Source organism: Scatophagus argus, chromosome 4, assembly GCF_020382885.2.
Source record: "Scatophagus argus isolate fScaArg1 chromosome 4, fScaArg1.pri, whole genome shotgun sequence".
Classification (NCBI taxonomy): Eukaryota; Metazoa; Chordata; class Actinopteri; family Scatophagidae; genus Scatophagus; species Scatophagus argus.
The window spans coordinates 9,321,182-9,339,108 of record NC_058496.1 but is presented as its reverse complement, the minus strand read 5'-3'; the positions used below and the strand labels follow the sequence as shown (position 1 = coordinate 9,339,108).

The window sequence follows — 17,927 nt, the reverse complement described above, 5'->3', positions numbered from 1 at the left end:
CTCGAACCAAAGCGGAGTAAGATGAGAGGGAGTGAAGTAGAGACGCATTCAATACAGTGTAAAAGAGAACTTACAGAGGCTCACAGACACTTATTTCACGTTCTTTTGATGTGGTGAAATAACCCCGCTGTGACACCATGACGCGAGTCTCACACTCATTCATCTGCTCACAGAAAAAGTAACCTCATACACATGATGTCACTGACAGAAGTGCAAAATCTATCGCTCTCGGGTGGCTACTTGCCACACAGTACATACTGTAAAGCTTATTTCAACAAGTAGGGAATAATGTTGTAATTGCATGCAGCTGGTACAGTTGCAATTAGTTTATTTGAGGTAAATGTCCAGGCACGATGTGTCACTTTATAGTTTTGCAGATGAAACGCCACGATCGGTTATGAGACCCAAAAAACGATGGGGATACTTCAACAGAAGAAGTGCAACCTTTGGTAACACTGCCAACAGGATGCATTTTGCAAAATGGAAGATTCAGTATTTTTAGAGGTTGACCCATACTAGAGAGTTGCAGAAGGATATCTCAGCCCTTACTGCTTCGATTTTGACCATTATTTTTTTAAAATCTGTCTCTTCTGAGTCCAGCTTTAAACAAGTGTAAATCACTACAGTACCACTTTAAGATCAACTAGTGTTATGACTAGCTTTAAGCCCAGGAACAGACAACATATAAGCGATATCACTATTTCATGATAACCACAATACCAACTGACTTCTAGTTTAATATGAAAAATATCAGTGTTAAATCCATGTGTCGCATTTTCCGTAAGCTTTGACAAATTCAAAAAAGAAAAAATACAAAATTGGTACAAACATAATTTGGTGGAGAGATGTGCGTCAAACTTTTGGGATAATGAATCGCTGCTACTATACAGGTGGCTTGTCCCGCCTTTGTGAGACTCCAACTGCCAAAATATCCGACATGGTCCAAGAGTGTGACAGGATGCACCAAACCTGCCAAGAACACAACAGCGACTGCATATGGAGACGCACTGTCTATCTGCACTTACATTTTAACTGCCAAACTAACCATTCAGTGCCGTGTGTGTGTGTGTGTGTGTGTGTGTGTGTGTGTGTGTGTGTGTGTTTTGGCTGCCCTGTCTGGAAACCCCCCTTGTATGTTCAACAGGGCAGAGACACTTGTTCCTTAGTACACGTGTGTGTGTGTGTGTGTGTGTGTGTGTGTGTGTGTGTGTGTGTGTGTGTGTGTGTGTGTGTTTTTCCCAGTATTGGCGGGCCACTTCAGCCACATGTCATTGGACAGCAAGCCAGTTTGTGCACTGAAAACCGTTACTACACCACAACACCAGCTGTGCCTCTGGGAAATGGTGATAATGGCAAGAGAAAAAATAAAAGAGGAAAAAAAAAATCTGTCTGAGGTGAATGGTTGAATCCCAAACCCTCTGAAATGTGCTGGATCACAGCCTCAGATGTGAGTCACTGTGATGTTTTCATGTACCAGTTACGTAAAATGAACTTTCCTCACTCAGGAAGAGATCTTTTCTTTTATCATTTCTGTGAAGAGACAGCTGATCTGTGCCTTTTTGCAAGCTGAAAATGAATCAAAGTGTGTCTGTGGCCTGCACAAACTGAAGAGCCACAGTACAGACACACTTCCTCAAGCCAAAATGGCCAAAATATAAAACTGTTAAAGAACTGAATTGCTTATTATTTATAAATAACACAGCACTGAATTGAAGTTGATTCTATGTTTATGTAAAAACGTGCTCTCATATAGCTTCTTGACTAAGACTTAATTCATCTGCAGTAGAGTTGCATTTCTTTGATTAGAGAAAGTGACACAAACAGGGCTACATCAGACAAACATACACTCGTCGGATCAAAAATAAACGGGGAAAAAAAAAAAAATGACAAACTTATTTCTAAAAGACATGGGAGTTGGCTAACACATGTGAGGGAAAAAAAACTGGAACGATATAGACCCATCTGATGCTGTAACCAAGCCCAAATAAAATAAAATGCACTCATTAGAGCTAAATGATGCTGGGGAAAACACCAATATGCCCACACCTCCTGATTAAAAGCAGTGCTGCTCTAGACAGAATAAAACAGTGTTCCTCATTACTGAAGTTGTTTACAGCATCAAAGTAGCACTGCAAATTATTTGGAAAAAGACTGGCTACGATCACGAGACAGTTACAGTTGTTGCTTTTTCTTTTGTCTTTCCCTGTGTAAAAAATACAAATACGTGAATTCGGGGAATTGACTTTTTCTGACCTATTTTATATCCATGCAGTGTTATTATAACTTTTCTCAGATCAAGCATGTGTGTGTGTGTGTGTGTCTGTGGCTTTCATGTAAAATTGCAATGAGATTTCATCAGCTGTCAGATCACAGCAGGGTGTGCCAATCTCCATCCTCCCAAAACACAGATAACGATGTGATACCTCAGCATTTCACGAACAATGTGTAAGATGTAGCCCCACGTTTAAACCAGTGTTGATCCTTGTTCAGGACGGCGTAATGATCAAAATAAGCTTGGGACGGAGGAGTTTAAATGCCTGACTGAATAATTTAGATACGAGACATTAAAGGCGCTTTAAATGCATTTGATTTGCAATGGAGTGTTGTAGTTTAAACAGGTTTGTCAAAGAGAAACAGATAATAGTCATTCCTTCATCTTCTCATGTTCATCCACAGATTTAGTATCAAAAAGAAGTGATCATTTCAAGACAATGAATTGTGAATTGCTTTATTTTACTTCATATAACGTAGAGGAATAAGTGGCACTCCTGTCGCATCAGAAACTGTGCTAAGTTCATACAATTTTCCACAAGAAATCTCAAAACAAGCTATAATGAACTTTGTTATAAGTGCAAAACAACAAGCAGTGAAATTCACTTCTGATTCTACTGTACCTGCTGCGACCTTCAGCTTTACAGAAATCACTGGGGATGAGAATACAAAATACCACAAGAAAGAGAGCGAAAGAGAGATTTTTTTTTTTTGGGTCAATCCAAAGTGGGGTTTTTTAAAAAATAAACATCAATAAATGTTATAAGACAATATAGCCGGAGAGCCAGAGGGCTCAGAGTAGCACACATAACAAGTCAGCACACACACACATCATGTGTACTTGAACACATATGCACAAAGTCTGTGTGGGAGAGAATCAATGAAAACAAAGCATAGCTGAAACGTGCTATAAACAACTGCACAATACAAGTCAGTGGGTCTCTTCTTTTATAGCTTCACTGCTGAGTCACAATGTGGAGCACCCGTAACTAAACCCGACTTTCACTCTGAGGCTGGTGAGACGCTGCAGGAGAGACAATCTTAAATCTCTCAATCATTCAAAAACAACTTTAAAGCCTTAATCCACTGATCTCATCATCACCCACATTTTATTTTTAATTTTGCCTTCTCTGGGATTTTTTTTTTTTACATTCCCAAAAAGTAATATCTGATTATCTCCACCTGCAGCTGACTCAGACTGTATTGAAGCTGGTAGCAAACAGCTGACTCTCTGGATTTTTGTTTTTTTTATCAGCCGCAGAATAAAGTGCCTTAACTGACATTTCAACAAATGAAACTTTACCACAAACAAAAGTTAAATATTCATTTCATCTAACCTTAATCCAAAACGAACTTTAATATGTCTCAGTCATTTCTTTTCTTTTATATTTTGGGTATTTTTACAGGTTATGTCCATCCAGATGGTCCACTTTTATATATTGCTTAGAATCTACTGTGAGCAGGAAATAGTCCTTTTCAAAAGACAAGGCTGCAATGTCGGTGTGCAATTCTCTCCAATATGATACCAATACCAGAGTGACGTGTCATGTTGTTATTCATATTGCACCTTTCTCATTTCACTCAATATTAAAGTGATGATTTCCCAATAGGAAAACCTGAATAACACGTTCTTCACTCCAAACAAAGATGTTCAGAAACATGCAATAAAACACAAGGTATGAAATAAGTTGTGTCATAAGTTGAAGCGGAACCTGCGGGAAAACAATGTCTAACGTTGTCAACAAGTGTTAAATAAATTCACTTTATCTTTTCATGCTGAAACTTTCCAACTGAACCCACAGATAATAAGCCGATAAATTTTTTATTAAGTGAAAAATCTCCTTACTGGTACCTTTCACTCTGTGTATCGCGGACCAGACTTTCTTCAGACTTGTTAACTGACTGACTCCTGGACCACTTCAAGCTAAACCATCTGTTTTAATATCAAGCCACCAAACTCAATTTGTAGGCCATAAGTAGCTCTACTCAGGGGCAAACCAAAGCTAGACTTCACGGTGTTAACAGTTCAGCACTTAGCCTTGGGCTGTGTGAGAGGCAGCCGGACTGTCCTTTTGTGTTGCAGTGTAATAAAGAGGCTGCTGTATGTATTTCTCAATACCTGACACACAGACACAACACAATGAATTACACACCACCAGATCACCTCACAGCTATTGTATCTTCTTATACCTGAAAAACAGCCAAGAGCTGCTGTGATTTTCACACGGCTGTCTTTTGTCATCATTATCTGACCATGTTATTGCCTCCGCGAAGACTTTGTGACGTCTCTGCTTTCGAAAGGTGCCATATAAATGCATGAAGTTTACTTACTTACTTACTTACCGAGAACTATTTATACCTCGCGCTCCTCTAGATAAGCTATGTAATGCAGGGGCTCTGGTGATGCAAACACCAAAGCTCCTGCATGACTATAAATTCAAGTGGGATGAAATTATTCAGTCATCTCATTTCCACTATTGTGTTTCATCAAATCTCTTCCCTCCCTCTGAAAAGTGTGATTAATTACTAACCCCACAGTCTTTCTGTATCTCGCTCCTGCTGTCCCTTATAAGTCACCGTGTCTTTCTCCCTCCCACTCGCTCAACATTGTGTTGCCTGGCTTTTCTGGTTCCCTGCCTCCTTCACCCCTATACCATCGCTTTTTTTTTTCCCAGAGAACAAAAGACTTCAGGAAGCAAGGTTTTACAGTGGAGATCATTATTCTCTCCTCTCTCCACCTACAATGTCTTCCTACCTGTGCTCCTCTGGGGGAGTAAAAAGAAAAAAAAAAGCGCTGTGTGCATGGATAATTCTGGAAAATAACAATGTGATATTTCATCCACACACACACACACAATGGACACACAAACATGCCTTCTCAGCAAAGCAGTGCCTATATTCATTAGCCACTTAGACCGCTGTGTTCGAATGAATCAAAGCAAACTGCTTACACGTAATCTTGTCACCCGCAGAGTAAAATATGCCGAGTTCCTTATTACAGCCGGCCTGGAGCCAAAGTAAGTGGAAGGACTTGTTGTTCCATATGTATATCTACTATACAGAGTATATTTGTGTGTGTGCACCTTCCATAAAAAAAATAAACTAAGTGAATTGAACAGCGTTACTGTCATTTTTGTGGATTTGCTTGCCTGCCTGTGTGTGTTACTTCTTTGTTTTTCCTCAGCTTACATGGAGGTACAGTAAATTACATCATGTCTACAGCAGGAGAACAGGCAACCAGAAACCTTTTTACAACACATGCTAAATCCCCTTTTTCACGGCATCCTACAGAATTACAATGTACTCTTTCAAAACAGGCATAACTCTTGTGTGTGTGAGCGCACACGTGTGCAAAGTGCAGACGTAAGCCTCGGAGGTAAAAAGTTACAGCAGTGATTATAGCAATTATGGTTTCAGGTTTTTGCATATTCCTTCAGATAGACCACGAGATTACCAGACAGTCGTGGCACGGAGAGAGAGAGAGAGAGAGAGAGAGAGGAGGGGAAAAGAAAAGAGTTACTGTTGGCGGTGAGGGAGGAGTCTGATAGAGGCAGCAAGAGAGTGAAGAGTGAGAGAGAGAGGGAAAATGGCTAAAAGAGAGGATATGGAGAGGAGAGCAGGAGAGGAAAAAGAGTTACAAAGAAAGAGAAAACGTAGTGGCGAAAGATACGAAGAAGAGAAAGGCTAATCCTTCAGGCGGCTTCTAAACGCTGCTCAACCAGCTTGCTCACTCCCTCCTGCTCCTCTTCCTCCTCCTCTTCTTCCTCCTCTCCCCAATCCTGCCTCCACTCCCAACAAGGAGCTGAATGGGCTTTACAGTGCAGCTTTTGTTTCCTATCAAAAAGGAGCGTGAATGTCAAATTCTCCACACAAAAAGAAAAAAAAAAAACACCTTCCCTTTTCGTTATTTTTCTCCTCCTCTTCTTCTCGCCCACTTCATTCTCTTTTACTCCGTCTCCATTTCTCAGTTTCCCTTATGTTTCTGCTCTTAACCTTATCCCTTTTTGCTTTATTCTCCCTCTCTCAATACAGGACAATGCCCACAACAAGCTTTCATGGAAACAAAAAGGACCCAGGTCCCAGCCTTGTGGACCCCCTGTTGTGACACGTCGTCTTTTCTCAATGGCAGCTTAATTACATATTCATGGTGACACAAATAAGACTCTCTCTTGCTTCAACACACAAACACACCACTCGGCCAAAGCACCCAGCACCCATCTGCTGGTCGTGTGTCTGCACTCAAGGAATTATTCTCCCAAACAGAGCACACGTATGCAGAAATGTGTTGTCTTTGCATTTTTGTGTGCTTAAGTGTGGGACACGTGCAATGCTGCAGCTCACAAAGGGTAACGGCACAGTAATCTACAATAATACCGTAAAAACTTTACCTACATCCCCAAAATCTGCAGCCAGTCTTGAATACAAAATGAGCAAAAAATCTGGAGATGCAGCAGATTGGTACTTTGGCATGAATCCAAGGAAAGTGTCAGAGACAAACACGAGGTGGGACAGGGGGATTACGCTGAAGAGGCAGAAGTTGGCTTCTTCACACACATGTACACACACGCACTCAAAGAGAGAAAAAAATATGTCTCTGGTAATCACTTGTCTCCAATAAGCGCAGTGTGCTGCACATTGTTCTTGAAGAAAGTAAACCAGCCTGAGCTATTTACTTGGGGTTTTACGGTAGCAAATAAAAAGAATATATAGACCATGAAAAGCCTAAGCTGCTGGCTGCGGATAGGCAAGGCCTTAAAACAAAGAGATACAGGGTGAGATTTCAATGGAAAGCAGCTGGCACGGTGTGAAGCTCCATTTCTCTACTTGTCACTTTCCCTCTTTCCTTCCCTTTCTCCTTCCATCTAACTGCAGGCAAACTCTCTCCCTCCCTCAGGCTGACTGAGGAGTTTTCACCATGTTTTTGTGGTCACACACACACACACATAAACACATAATGTCCCGCTGCTTGTGGACCCCATCCAGAAGCACAACAATATGTCCACTGTTTGGGCCACACTCTAATTAAACAGTGTAAATCTAACTAGAGAAAGGAACAGAGTGGTGAGAGACACTAGCAGAGGAAGAGAATAATAAAAAGCGAGCTAAAAGTGAGCGAGGCAAACAGAATGTCAGAGGTAGCAGATGGGAATGAGAGAAAGCAGGACGGAGAAAATGAGAGACGGAGTCAGAGAGAGAAATGGGGACAAATGACAGGAAAGCGGAACTGAGATGATGGACAACACTCAGTGCCACCCATTTACTGAGGCCAACTGTTTATTATGGGAATCAAAGACCGCCAGTTTCTCTTCGCAGCATGCTGCAAAAAATGACAACAAGAGAATTCATGCTCGATTTTGCTTCACCAAAATAATTTTATTGAATTCCTCTGAGAACTGTAAGGCAAATAAGAACTTGCTGAAGTCATAAAGTGAATTTTTTATGTTTATGATCAAGCAGTCCATTTGCTACAACATTCCACTGTGTTGCCAAATGCATTTTATCTTGCAGTATAATAATATAACATCAAAGATAATTAAGTAATTGTGCGTCCATATCAGTGATTGAAAAGACTGAAATAGGCTCATCGTTTTTTGCAGTGCAAGACTGCCTGGGACCAGTGGGGAGCTATATAGTATGCCATTGATTGGGATCAAACAGTGTTCTCTTAAAACACCCACTCGACACACTGACACACACACAGGCACACACACACACAACTAACTACAACAAAAAGCCTGGAAATGAGAGCCCCAAATGAGGCCTTAGGTTTCGCAGGCCATGAAAAATTCATAATTCCAGATCTTTACATGAAACTCTAGAAGGAATTAGGCCTAACAGCAGGAGACGCTGGGAATCAGTTTCAGAACATTTAGCCTCTCCTTTCTCTTTTATTTCTCCAGCTCAAGCTTGTCTCTCAAGTAAACATGCACGCTCGCAGTCACAAGCGCGCACACAAACACACACACACACACACACAGAAAAAACACATACAAAGAGGGGTGAACTCTTAACTTCCACCGTGGGTTTTCCCCTGCAGAAGGACAGATAGTAAATAGAGCAAGCGGTGTGACGCAGTTTGTCGACACAGCCCTTTGAAAACCACGCTTGCGCCTTCAAAACGGGATTTCATCTCTGCTTTCCACAAAGAAAAACACTGCAAAGTTCTCACAAGCAGCCCCTGTTCAGGCTCTTGATTCTCTAAGCCACAATTGCTGTGTGTTAGTAAGCCATAGATAAAAAAAAAAATGCACAGAAATAGGCGGACAGAAGGTTCAGCCTATTCACAGTGAGACATAAAAAACAAAAAAAACTACTGAGTGTATGGATGAACATGCAAGGCCACAGGCAAGGAGAAAAAAAGGTCAGTAATCCATTCAGCAGCTAACAGAGGATGCAGACTGAAAGGAGAGCGATAGAAAAAAAAAAGGTGGGTGGAAGAATGTCTCATCACTGACCACACTTAAAGTCTATGAAATGTACAGATGAGTAAGCAAAGTTTTAAAAAGAAGAAGACGGAGAGGGTGAGGGAAATCTGCCACCACTGGGTTTCTGCTAGCAGCAGGAGGGTCTTCGACACAAAACATCCCCAGACACAGTCAAAGACTTTCTTTCACACACTCCCGTGAATGCCGGTCCAAGTGCACGCGCACACACACACACACACAAGTGTATACGCGCGCACAGAGAATGCAGAAAGAATGCATCATTGTTTGACCACAGATATATCTTGCTGCGTATGTGTGTGTGCGTGTTGTGTGCGTGTGTGGCTGGCAGTCAGCTTGTCAAGTCCTAGTGGAGTGATCAAAGCTGGTACAAACCACCCAGTGAGATCTCTCCCTTCCTCATCCATTCATCCTTTCCCCTCTCTCACTCACTCTGATACAGAAAAAGTGTCAGATTTACCACATAAAACCTGCTGGGCCAATAGTGTGGCACTGGAGAGAGTAGTGCAGCCAATCAAATTGGCCTATTTAGTTTCAATAATTCCCATCTGTCCCCCCTACAAGCACTGAACCCTGGATGGCTGTAGTGCACCATGGGACAGGATCAGAGCATAATGGGAGACAGCATGGGAGCTCTGGCAATATCGTAAAAGCCAAGCTCGTGCACACGCATACACACACATGCAATGAAACACCATGTGAGCTCTGCTGGAGCACCGCTATGATGCCAAGTTGACACACACACACACACACACACACACACACATGTAAAAAAATCTCAGTCTCCCACATACAGACATTCTGGTGCAAAAACACACATTTGTGGACAGAAACACACACACCATAGGGGTTCTCTGAGAACTCCCTAAGCTGCCAAGTTCATGAAAACACACACCTATCATGTGAGCACGTTCGGTACATCTTCACACCTCTGCAATGCCAGCTTCACACATGTACACCTACACACCCACCTGCACCGACACACAATTATTTCAAACTGTGTTCTAATAAATCACCTATCTAGTTAAAGAAAGTGAAAAGTATCCCAAAATAAATATGTAGGTGTTTCAAGAAAAGTGCTTCAGAGCTGAAACACAACTTAACACAGAAATATGAATGTCTGTAACCAGAACCCAGCAGCCGAACCGTGGAAGCTAAAATGACAGGCTGTGGGGATCGCGTAAAGCAGAAACACACCAAATGTTTTTGACTAACACCACACAACAGCTGAATTGCAGAACCTGGCCATACCGCTGCTTAGTCGCCATTATAAACAAGGGGACTTTTCAGACTTCGTAGAGTGATCTTGACGCCCATTCATTCCGGATCAAATGTAAAGAGGCTTAGCTAATGGCTTTTTAACAGGCCAAGAGCCTCGAGGGTGGGGCTTTAGTTGGACGGCTGACGCTGGAATGAGAGGATCTCAGCTAACACTCATTGTATGTGCACAAGTATGTGTCTGTGTGCGAGAAACCAAGGAGAAAACACATCTATATGCCAAACTGAATGACTAAGTGCTGAGAGAGACCTGGATGTAAAGTGGAACAACTTGGCCTAAATTCGTTTTGCGTGGGATCGGTTGATTAAAAATGGATTTAATAAAAACAAAAATCAGGAAAAAAAATTGACCACTTAAAGGTTCTCATCTTAAGGCATTATTAGAATTGAATCCTCAGCCAGTCCAGCATCATTTCCACAAACACCATCATCCTGAACATCATTAGTCGTGACCTCAAAAGCAAACTCGGCTATTAAAACTTACCAAACCACATACTCCACAGTGGAGTTAAACTGGAGGCAACAACCGGCCATAAGACACTCAATTATGCATGAGCAGAACAGCAGAATAATTTGGTTAAAATAGCTATTTATTTCTCGGTTTTTCCCCATTCAAGGACAAAATGTACACGCACACAGATTTTGTAGGGAAATCTCTACCTGAATAGACTGGAGAGTGAAGCCAGCGCTGATGCACAGAGAGGATCAGCCATGTACACAAAGCAACCCACTCCCCCTCAGTTACATGTGGGACAGCAGCTTGTGTGTGTGCGTGTGTGTGTGTTCTGCCCCATTCAACAGAACAACTAATAGAGTGACTTCAGAGGCATGAGTCAAGTTGTTTTGAGCAGAGAAACAGCAGACAGGAACATAACAGACAAGTCCAAACTACAAGGGAGACGAGAGTCAGAGTATGGGAATGTGCAAAGCCTGGGGAGTTTCATCTGCCCAAAAAGCACAGTTTTAGTTTCCAATTATCAGATTTCTTCACCAAAGTCAAATTGAGCCGCATGTTGGTGGCAAGGTGCAATTTATTAGAAGAGGAGGGGGGAAGCCTACTCAAATTGTGTCCCTAAATTGCAATGTATTGATTTAACAGTAAACCAATAGAGAGCGGTCATAATGAATATCGGTGGGTGTTGCTGAAATGTTGTTCCCCAGGGCAACGGGAGAAAAGTGGTGGCGACATCATGTCCAATTACTGCCCAAATTCAGCGCACAAAACCCTAGGCCAATCAGCAATGTCGATATCAATTTACTGACTACATTCTGCTGAAGACGAGACAGGCTACTGTATCCTTCAGGCTTACAAGTGGAATATAACTTGTATGATGGAGGGTAGAGATTACAGCAACACTGAGTCCTGATAGGGTATTAGGATATGACTTGTAGAATATAAGAGGGAATTAAATTCACCACAAGTGCCTATGATAAAGTCAAACTCCTTAGACTTCTGAGGCCATATACAGGAAAAATGTGGTAGGCTAATTAAGCAGCTTGGTTTGAAAGAAAGAAAAACGTGGTGGTGTGGGGGGATTTTTTGGAAGAACAAGGAGCAAGTTCTTCCTGAGGAGGTCACTGAGAGTGTAAAAGAGAGAGAAAGAGCCCTTCAGCAATGCCACAAGCAGCCTACAATGAAGAGCCTTAGGAGCTCTTAAATGAAAGTAAAACGTTTGAAAGACAGGTTAGCCCACTTAAATTCGGGCTTCACTCGTGCTTTGTCGTCCACAAACACCAGCCGCTGTGTGCAAGTCACTCTTCAGAAATATCACTTTAATATTCCTGTTATGCTTCACCAGGGGCTTCCAGTGGCACTAACACACCAGACCTTATCATTTTAATGAGTGCTTTATATAAACCTACTTGTATGTACTCACATATCGTGAGCGCTCCTCGGATAATGACAGTGTGCTGATGATATTGTGCCATTTTATCTTCAAGTGCAGCCGTGATGTTTGCAGTACGTTTCTAGTGGGGAACTACAGGTTTTCTTGTGAGATTTGCCTTTACGTTTCTGGCTGCACTGAGTGTTTGTGACTTCTGATCAATTTTCCAATCGAGGCAGTGAAGCGTCGCCTCGGTATTGCGAAGTGCTTTGCAATAATACGACCGTGGATTCCCAAGTCCTGCCCTTCACTGTTTTCACCTTAATTCAACTGCAAACTCTGAGAGTTTTTTTTAAACCATTTTAAGATTGAAAAGGGTTCTGACAATAAAATAAAATAAAATCACAGCAATATTGACTTCTGACAGGGACTTTAAGTCCCCCCCGCAGTGTTTTGGGGAGTTTTTGCACTCACGGTCCGATTTAAAAGATTCTCAACGAGTGGAGACCAGATTTTCTCTAAATTAACCACATTAGACGTAGACATCGTTCTTCCAAAAATAATTAGCCTATCAGTCGCTCCTCGCACGGAGTGAGCTGTGAGTTTTGTCCCTCAGTTCGTCCATCACACTTAAATAACGCAAAGAAACGCGCAGATATGTATGTTTATGCCTTAAGACCTACCTCCTCATCAGCATCACTTCAAATCTAAACGGAAATGTGGCCAAAAACAAAAAAAAAAATTATAAAAATAAAAATTAAAAGTAAACCTCCTCGGCAGGAACTACTTCTGCCTCCCCGCCTACTAACAGGCATGCAGTCGCTACCACGCCGCCGCATCTCGGCAGTGAATGAACGGATTCATCGCTTTCAGACAATTAAGGTGCATTAAGAAAGATGTGAAAGAAGACGCGCTCTCCAGCCTTACCTTGGGCGACTCCTCGGTGTACGAGCACCAGGAGAACCAGGATCCCCGGCGTGGCGCACATCCTCACCGAGCGGCAACCCCCGCGTCTTATTCCACTTCTCTGTCCACTTTTGCCCATTACAAGCAACGCGTAAAACGCATAGACACACAAAAACTCCTTTGGTCCACGGCAGGGGAAATAAGAAAACCCCCTCCTCCTCCAACACAGGGTATGTGATAAATCAAACGAGATCAAAAACCAGAAGGTGGGTATCGCCTCTATTCCTGATGTCTAAGTCCGTCTCAAAAGGCGCAGGTTAAGCTGTGAGAAGACAGAGGTGGAGGAAATAACCACGGGGTCCCTTCGCTCGTATCAGCGGCACTGCTGCCTCGCCACTAAGCTCTGGCGCTCTCCGTGCGCTCTATCCTTCTCCACTCTCTCCGTTTACGCAGAGAGAGAGAAATGCCACCGCCCTCTGGCTACCGTACCAGACTCTCCGTTTCTCCCTCTCTGCTTTACTCTGCCTGTCTGTTTCCTATTCCCACTCTCCGGTTCTTTAAAAACAAAACAAAACATAAAAATAAAAATGAAATCTCTCTCTCTCGTTCTCAAAAATACAAGAAAAACAGAAAAGCAACTGACGGTTAATGGCACTTTTGAATTGGCATATTTTTTATTTGTTTGACACCTTTAGGATTAAATACAGTATTTCAAGTATTTCTCACTCCTTAAGCTATCATCATAAAGTTTAACATTGTTTAAAATAACTGCATTACATTTTGTTGCCGAGTTCCAGAAACACGTTGTATTTCTACTTTCTTCCTTTTTTTGTGGTGCACTTCTATGACTTGAACTACGTTGCCACGTGCTTTGTTTTTGTTTAGTTGTGTTTTGTTTGCTTTAATCCAGCATGTGCGCGCCTCTAATTGCCTCCGGTGTGGAACAAACGAGCGAGCCGCGCTTCTCAGCGATCTCACCGACTGATGTCTGCCCCCTGACGGCCACGGCCGTTGGTTGGATGTGCTGGGAAAGTCAAATCTCCACCAGAGCTCATCCGCTTTAACTGCAGCCGAAATACAATAGACGTTACAAGTTTCTGTTACTGTAAAAGATAAAATAAACAATTTCCAAAGGATTTATCTTGGTGGTTGTGTGCAGTGTACAACGACTGAAGTAACTCACTCAACCTTGTACATTAACCACTTCACCTCTCTGTACATTATCATAAATTGGCTTACTGTAGACAAGGTAATAATACAACATAGACATGAACACGTGAAATTTGTTCAGATTTATCAAGAGCGAATGCCTGACAAAAGCAGTTTTCAAAGATTGTCCATTTTACAAGATGTCCTTCATTGCCACAGTCCCTCATTTTCATATATCTATGTTGAAACATTAACATATTAATACACTGAACTTTCTGTTTTTATAGATGTCCCCCTTTCAAAAGTAGCCTGCAATTATCTACTATCTCTTTATATAACCACAGTGTCACCTTGAAATATCTGACTACTCAATGAAAAGATTAACATTAAAGTGAAACAATTGTTTACAGCACACACACACATACATACAAACAAACAAACACACAGAGACACTCTTCCAGCTACCATAACTCTCAACAGTGTTGTTGCACAGTCATTTGAGCAGCACAGCCTCGGATCATGCATTGTAAATGGCAATAGTAAAATATGTGCTTGGTGTCATTTGTCACCACAGCAGCCCCACAGCTCAGTGACTACCATTGGAAGTAGCTGCTACCCGCAGGGACCTGTAAAAGCCTTTTTATTCTGCCACTTTATTGGGAATGGGAAAGCAATAAGTTACACAAGAAACATATGGCACACTTGGATATGGATCAGCACTTGCACTAGAAACGGTCAATGGCAATGGGATTTTCACAGTTCCGGGTGGCAGTATACCGCATAAATACTCACTTTATATACACTGCCAGTGACTTAGACGTAATATTTAAGCAAAGTATTACATAACTGTTCAGGTAAATCATTTTAAAATTTAGTTTAAGTTAAAAAAAAAATATACTTCCAACTCGTGCTGTGATCTTAGCCTCAAAAGTTTTCACTGAGAGTACTTTCTACCAAATCTCATTTAAGTCACAATGAAAACTGCTAACAGTGTATTAGGTGGATTACGCAGTGGCAATGTTGGTCTGTTGGTCAGTTCACCATCTGAAATATCTCAACAACTATTGGATAAATTGGCACACAATTTTGTCCAAACATTCATGCTCTCCAGAGGATGACTCCTACTGACTCTGGTGATCCCTTGGCTTTTTCTCTAGCGCCAACATGAGACTGACATTTGTGGTTTTAAATAAAATGCATCCACAGCGAAGGATTGCCATGACATTTGGTACACTCATTTATGTCCACCGCAGGATGGAAAGCAATCCCTTTTGTGATGACTTAACTTTCCAACTGTGCCATCATCAAATTAAAATTTTGTCCAATATTTTGATTTATAACCAAATAGATCTACCTGAAATACTAATGATACTCCCATCAGTCTCCGCTGGAGGCTGTTTTGGGTTTGGTCCTATTTAACAAATGTTAGCACCCAACCCGTGAAACTAATAAGGTCAACAAGGTGAACTTTATACCTGCCAATCGTCAACATGTTAGAAATGTGTGTATGTTAGTATCCTGTTAACCTACAGCTAAGAAGAGCTCATCTGTCTGCTTGTTACTCAAATGTAAATGTTGAAATTAGATTGAGATAGAAAGTGGATTTTCCAAGCTGGAAATAAAAGACAATGAGCAGTGTCACATGCATATCTTGTATCCTCTTGCTCAGTTCAAATGTGATTTTCACACGTTGGTGGATTTTATTTAGCTCAGGGTTATTGCACATTCTGCATACAACCTCATACTGACACAAAAGTAGACAGGCCACAATAGCAGTTATTTTAAATGTTGAATATGAATGTTTCCTCCTCCTCACTTTTCACAGGTTAGGCTGTTATTTCTATCTTTGCTAAATAACTCCTCCACTTAAAGCTGAAAGAATAAAGATTGGGATGGATGTGTGTGTGTGTGTGTGTTCAAGTTTCCCAGTCTGCTTCAGAGCCCACCAGATCTACTTTTAACTCAACTCCATGAGGACTTTGTCACACCATCTCCACCTCTCTTTTTCTTTGAATGTGAGAATCATCAAAGACCATCCAGCATCACTTTATTCATGTTTATCATCATTACAGAGATAGACACAGAGTATGGATACAGAAGGTTGAATGTATTTTCCCATTGGTTGACTGTGCCGTTTCCAGATAGCTCCAAAGACACAGCAGTAATGAGGGGTGAAGAGAGAAGACAGTAGAGGAGAAGACATCAAAGGATGTCACTACCTTAAAAATGCAAAGGATGAAAGAAAAATAGTATGTGATGTACAGCCATAATTTAACAAATGTTTGAATATCAATACTGTTTCAATAGTATTACAATGATGCACATCAGTGTGCCACCTTTTTATTAATGGCATACAGCTATTTTGATTATAGAAATGTGTTTCGATAAAAAGCATGAAAGAATAGTTCCATATGTTGGGAAGTTTGTTGGGAAGAATTACAAAACAGATACCACTTTTACGTCTAGCCAGGCAGTGACTTCCTGAAGTCTTCCTGAAGTTACTGCTGGAAGGCAGCCTTGGTAGCTGGTAGCTTTGGACAGGCTAGCTGTTGGTTGTGATTTCATGTTTAGCCTAAGCTTTAAGTCTACTTCGAGCAGCACCCGACAAAGGGTTAACAATAAACAGCACGCAGCCAGCATGTCACTTATGAACGTTTCAGTTTGAGTGATAACACTGACTGTGCGCTTTAATCATTTAACCGGTCCAGTTTTGCTTGGGTTGATCATGGGGTGCTCTTGTCTTCTGTCATAAGAGCAATGTTCCTACAGGCTGAAGAAAAAGGCTAAAATGAAAAGGTGTGTTTTTGTAAGATTCCCAAAAGAGGAGCCAATAACTTCCTGCCTTCTGCTCACTAATTAAAGATACTGAAAGAGTCACTCAATTCCTCAGAAAGTTAAAGTCGGGACAAGCTCATATTACCATCTCCTGTCTCTTCACATTCTTTTGTCAGTCTTCTACTCTTCTATCTTGCTACCTGTAGATGTATAACATCCTGTGTGCCATATTCTCTGCTATCACTATTGTATGCTACAACAGAAAGTGGGCCCCCACAGGGGCGACTAGGTTTAATCTTTTTAAGCAGTTACATAATGGCCCCCAGTTCACGTTTTAATCAGCGAATAGATGGCTGCACCCAGGGACGAATAATCACATCTATAACTTTCTAATCTAATATCCAGCTACATACAAGTGGATTAGAGAGGAGCAGCGAGGGAGAGGAGGGGCACAGGTGGTACACCTCGATGTGAGTGAGTGTTTGTAGGAGGATTTATTTGTGTGTTATTTTAAGATGGAGAAAATGAGACTCGGGAATCATGTGTTTCATGAAGTTAGCGCATGTGCACATGCACATTTATGTATGTGTGTCCTAACTGTCTATGGCTAAACACACCGTCCATAATATTAATCCTCTTAGATCGGTTTTGATTTTGGTCGATTGGCAGGTTGTTTGGTGATGAGTATTGACAATCTCATTTTGTAGATGGCTCTGTGTGACCTGCGCTGTGTCCCTTACAGTGGGTGCAACATCACCGTGGGAACAAAAGTGAATCAAGAAATTTATCCAGACAGATGGACAGACAGACAAGGAGAGAATGCATCAGAGTCATCCAATTGAATTGTTTCCTGAGACAGACACACACACACACACACACACACGGGCGCACGGGAGGATTTAGCTGGCAATAGAAAATGCTGTGGCTACAATAAAGTAATTGAAAATCCCAGTCAGCATGTGACCTCATAAGCAGTAAAGAGTGTATTACACATTTATCATAAAAACAACATTGTTTGTAGTTTTATTTCTTTACATAACCACAATCTGTGTAATGGTCCAAAGATACAAGCATTACAGAACATGAAGCATGAAGAAAATCAATGCAATGTTCATTTCTTGATTATAAGTTGGACTCTTTTCATCTTCATCTTGACCTAATTTCCGTCCAATGCATCTTGTTTCTTTGGTCATAATTAAACATAAAAGCCAATAAAGTTCCTCCAGCTCAGTGAAAGGTCATAGGTTCAAACCACCTAGAAGGCAGGCTTTCAATAAGA

At 41.5% G+C, this 17,927-nt stretch overlaps 1 protein-coding gene across 2 annotated transcripts in view; it reads right to left on the bottom strand.

The window, feature by feature from the left end:
* The window catches only part of unc5ca (unc-5 netrin receptor Ca), a 173,731-nt gene extending 160,468 nt beyond the window's left edge, over positions 1–13,263 (bottom strand). Inside the window, exon 1 of one of the 2 annotated variants that reach the window (XM_046387556.1) lies at positions 12,746–13,263. In XM_046387556.1, coding sequence (XP_046243512.1) covers positions 12,746–12,863 — 118 coding nt within the window. In that variant the 5' untranslated portion in view covers positions 12,864–13,263. The remainder of the gene's footprint in view (positions 1–12,745) is intronic. The other variant, XM_046387558.1, reaches the window with a different exon arrangement.
* Between the last annotated feature and the right edge of the window lie 4,664 nt (positions 13,264–17,927).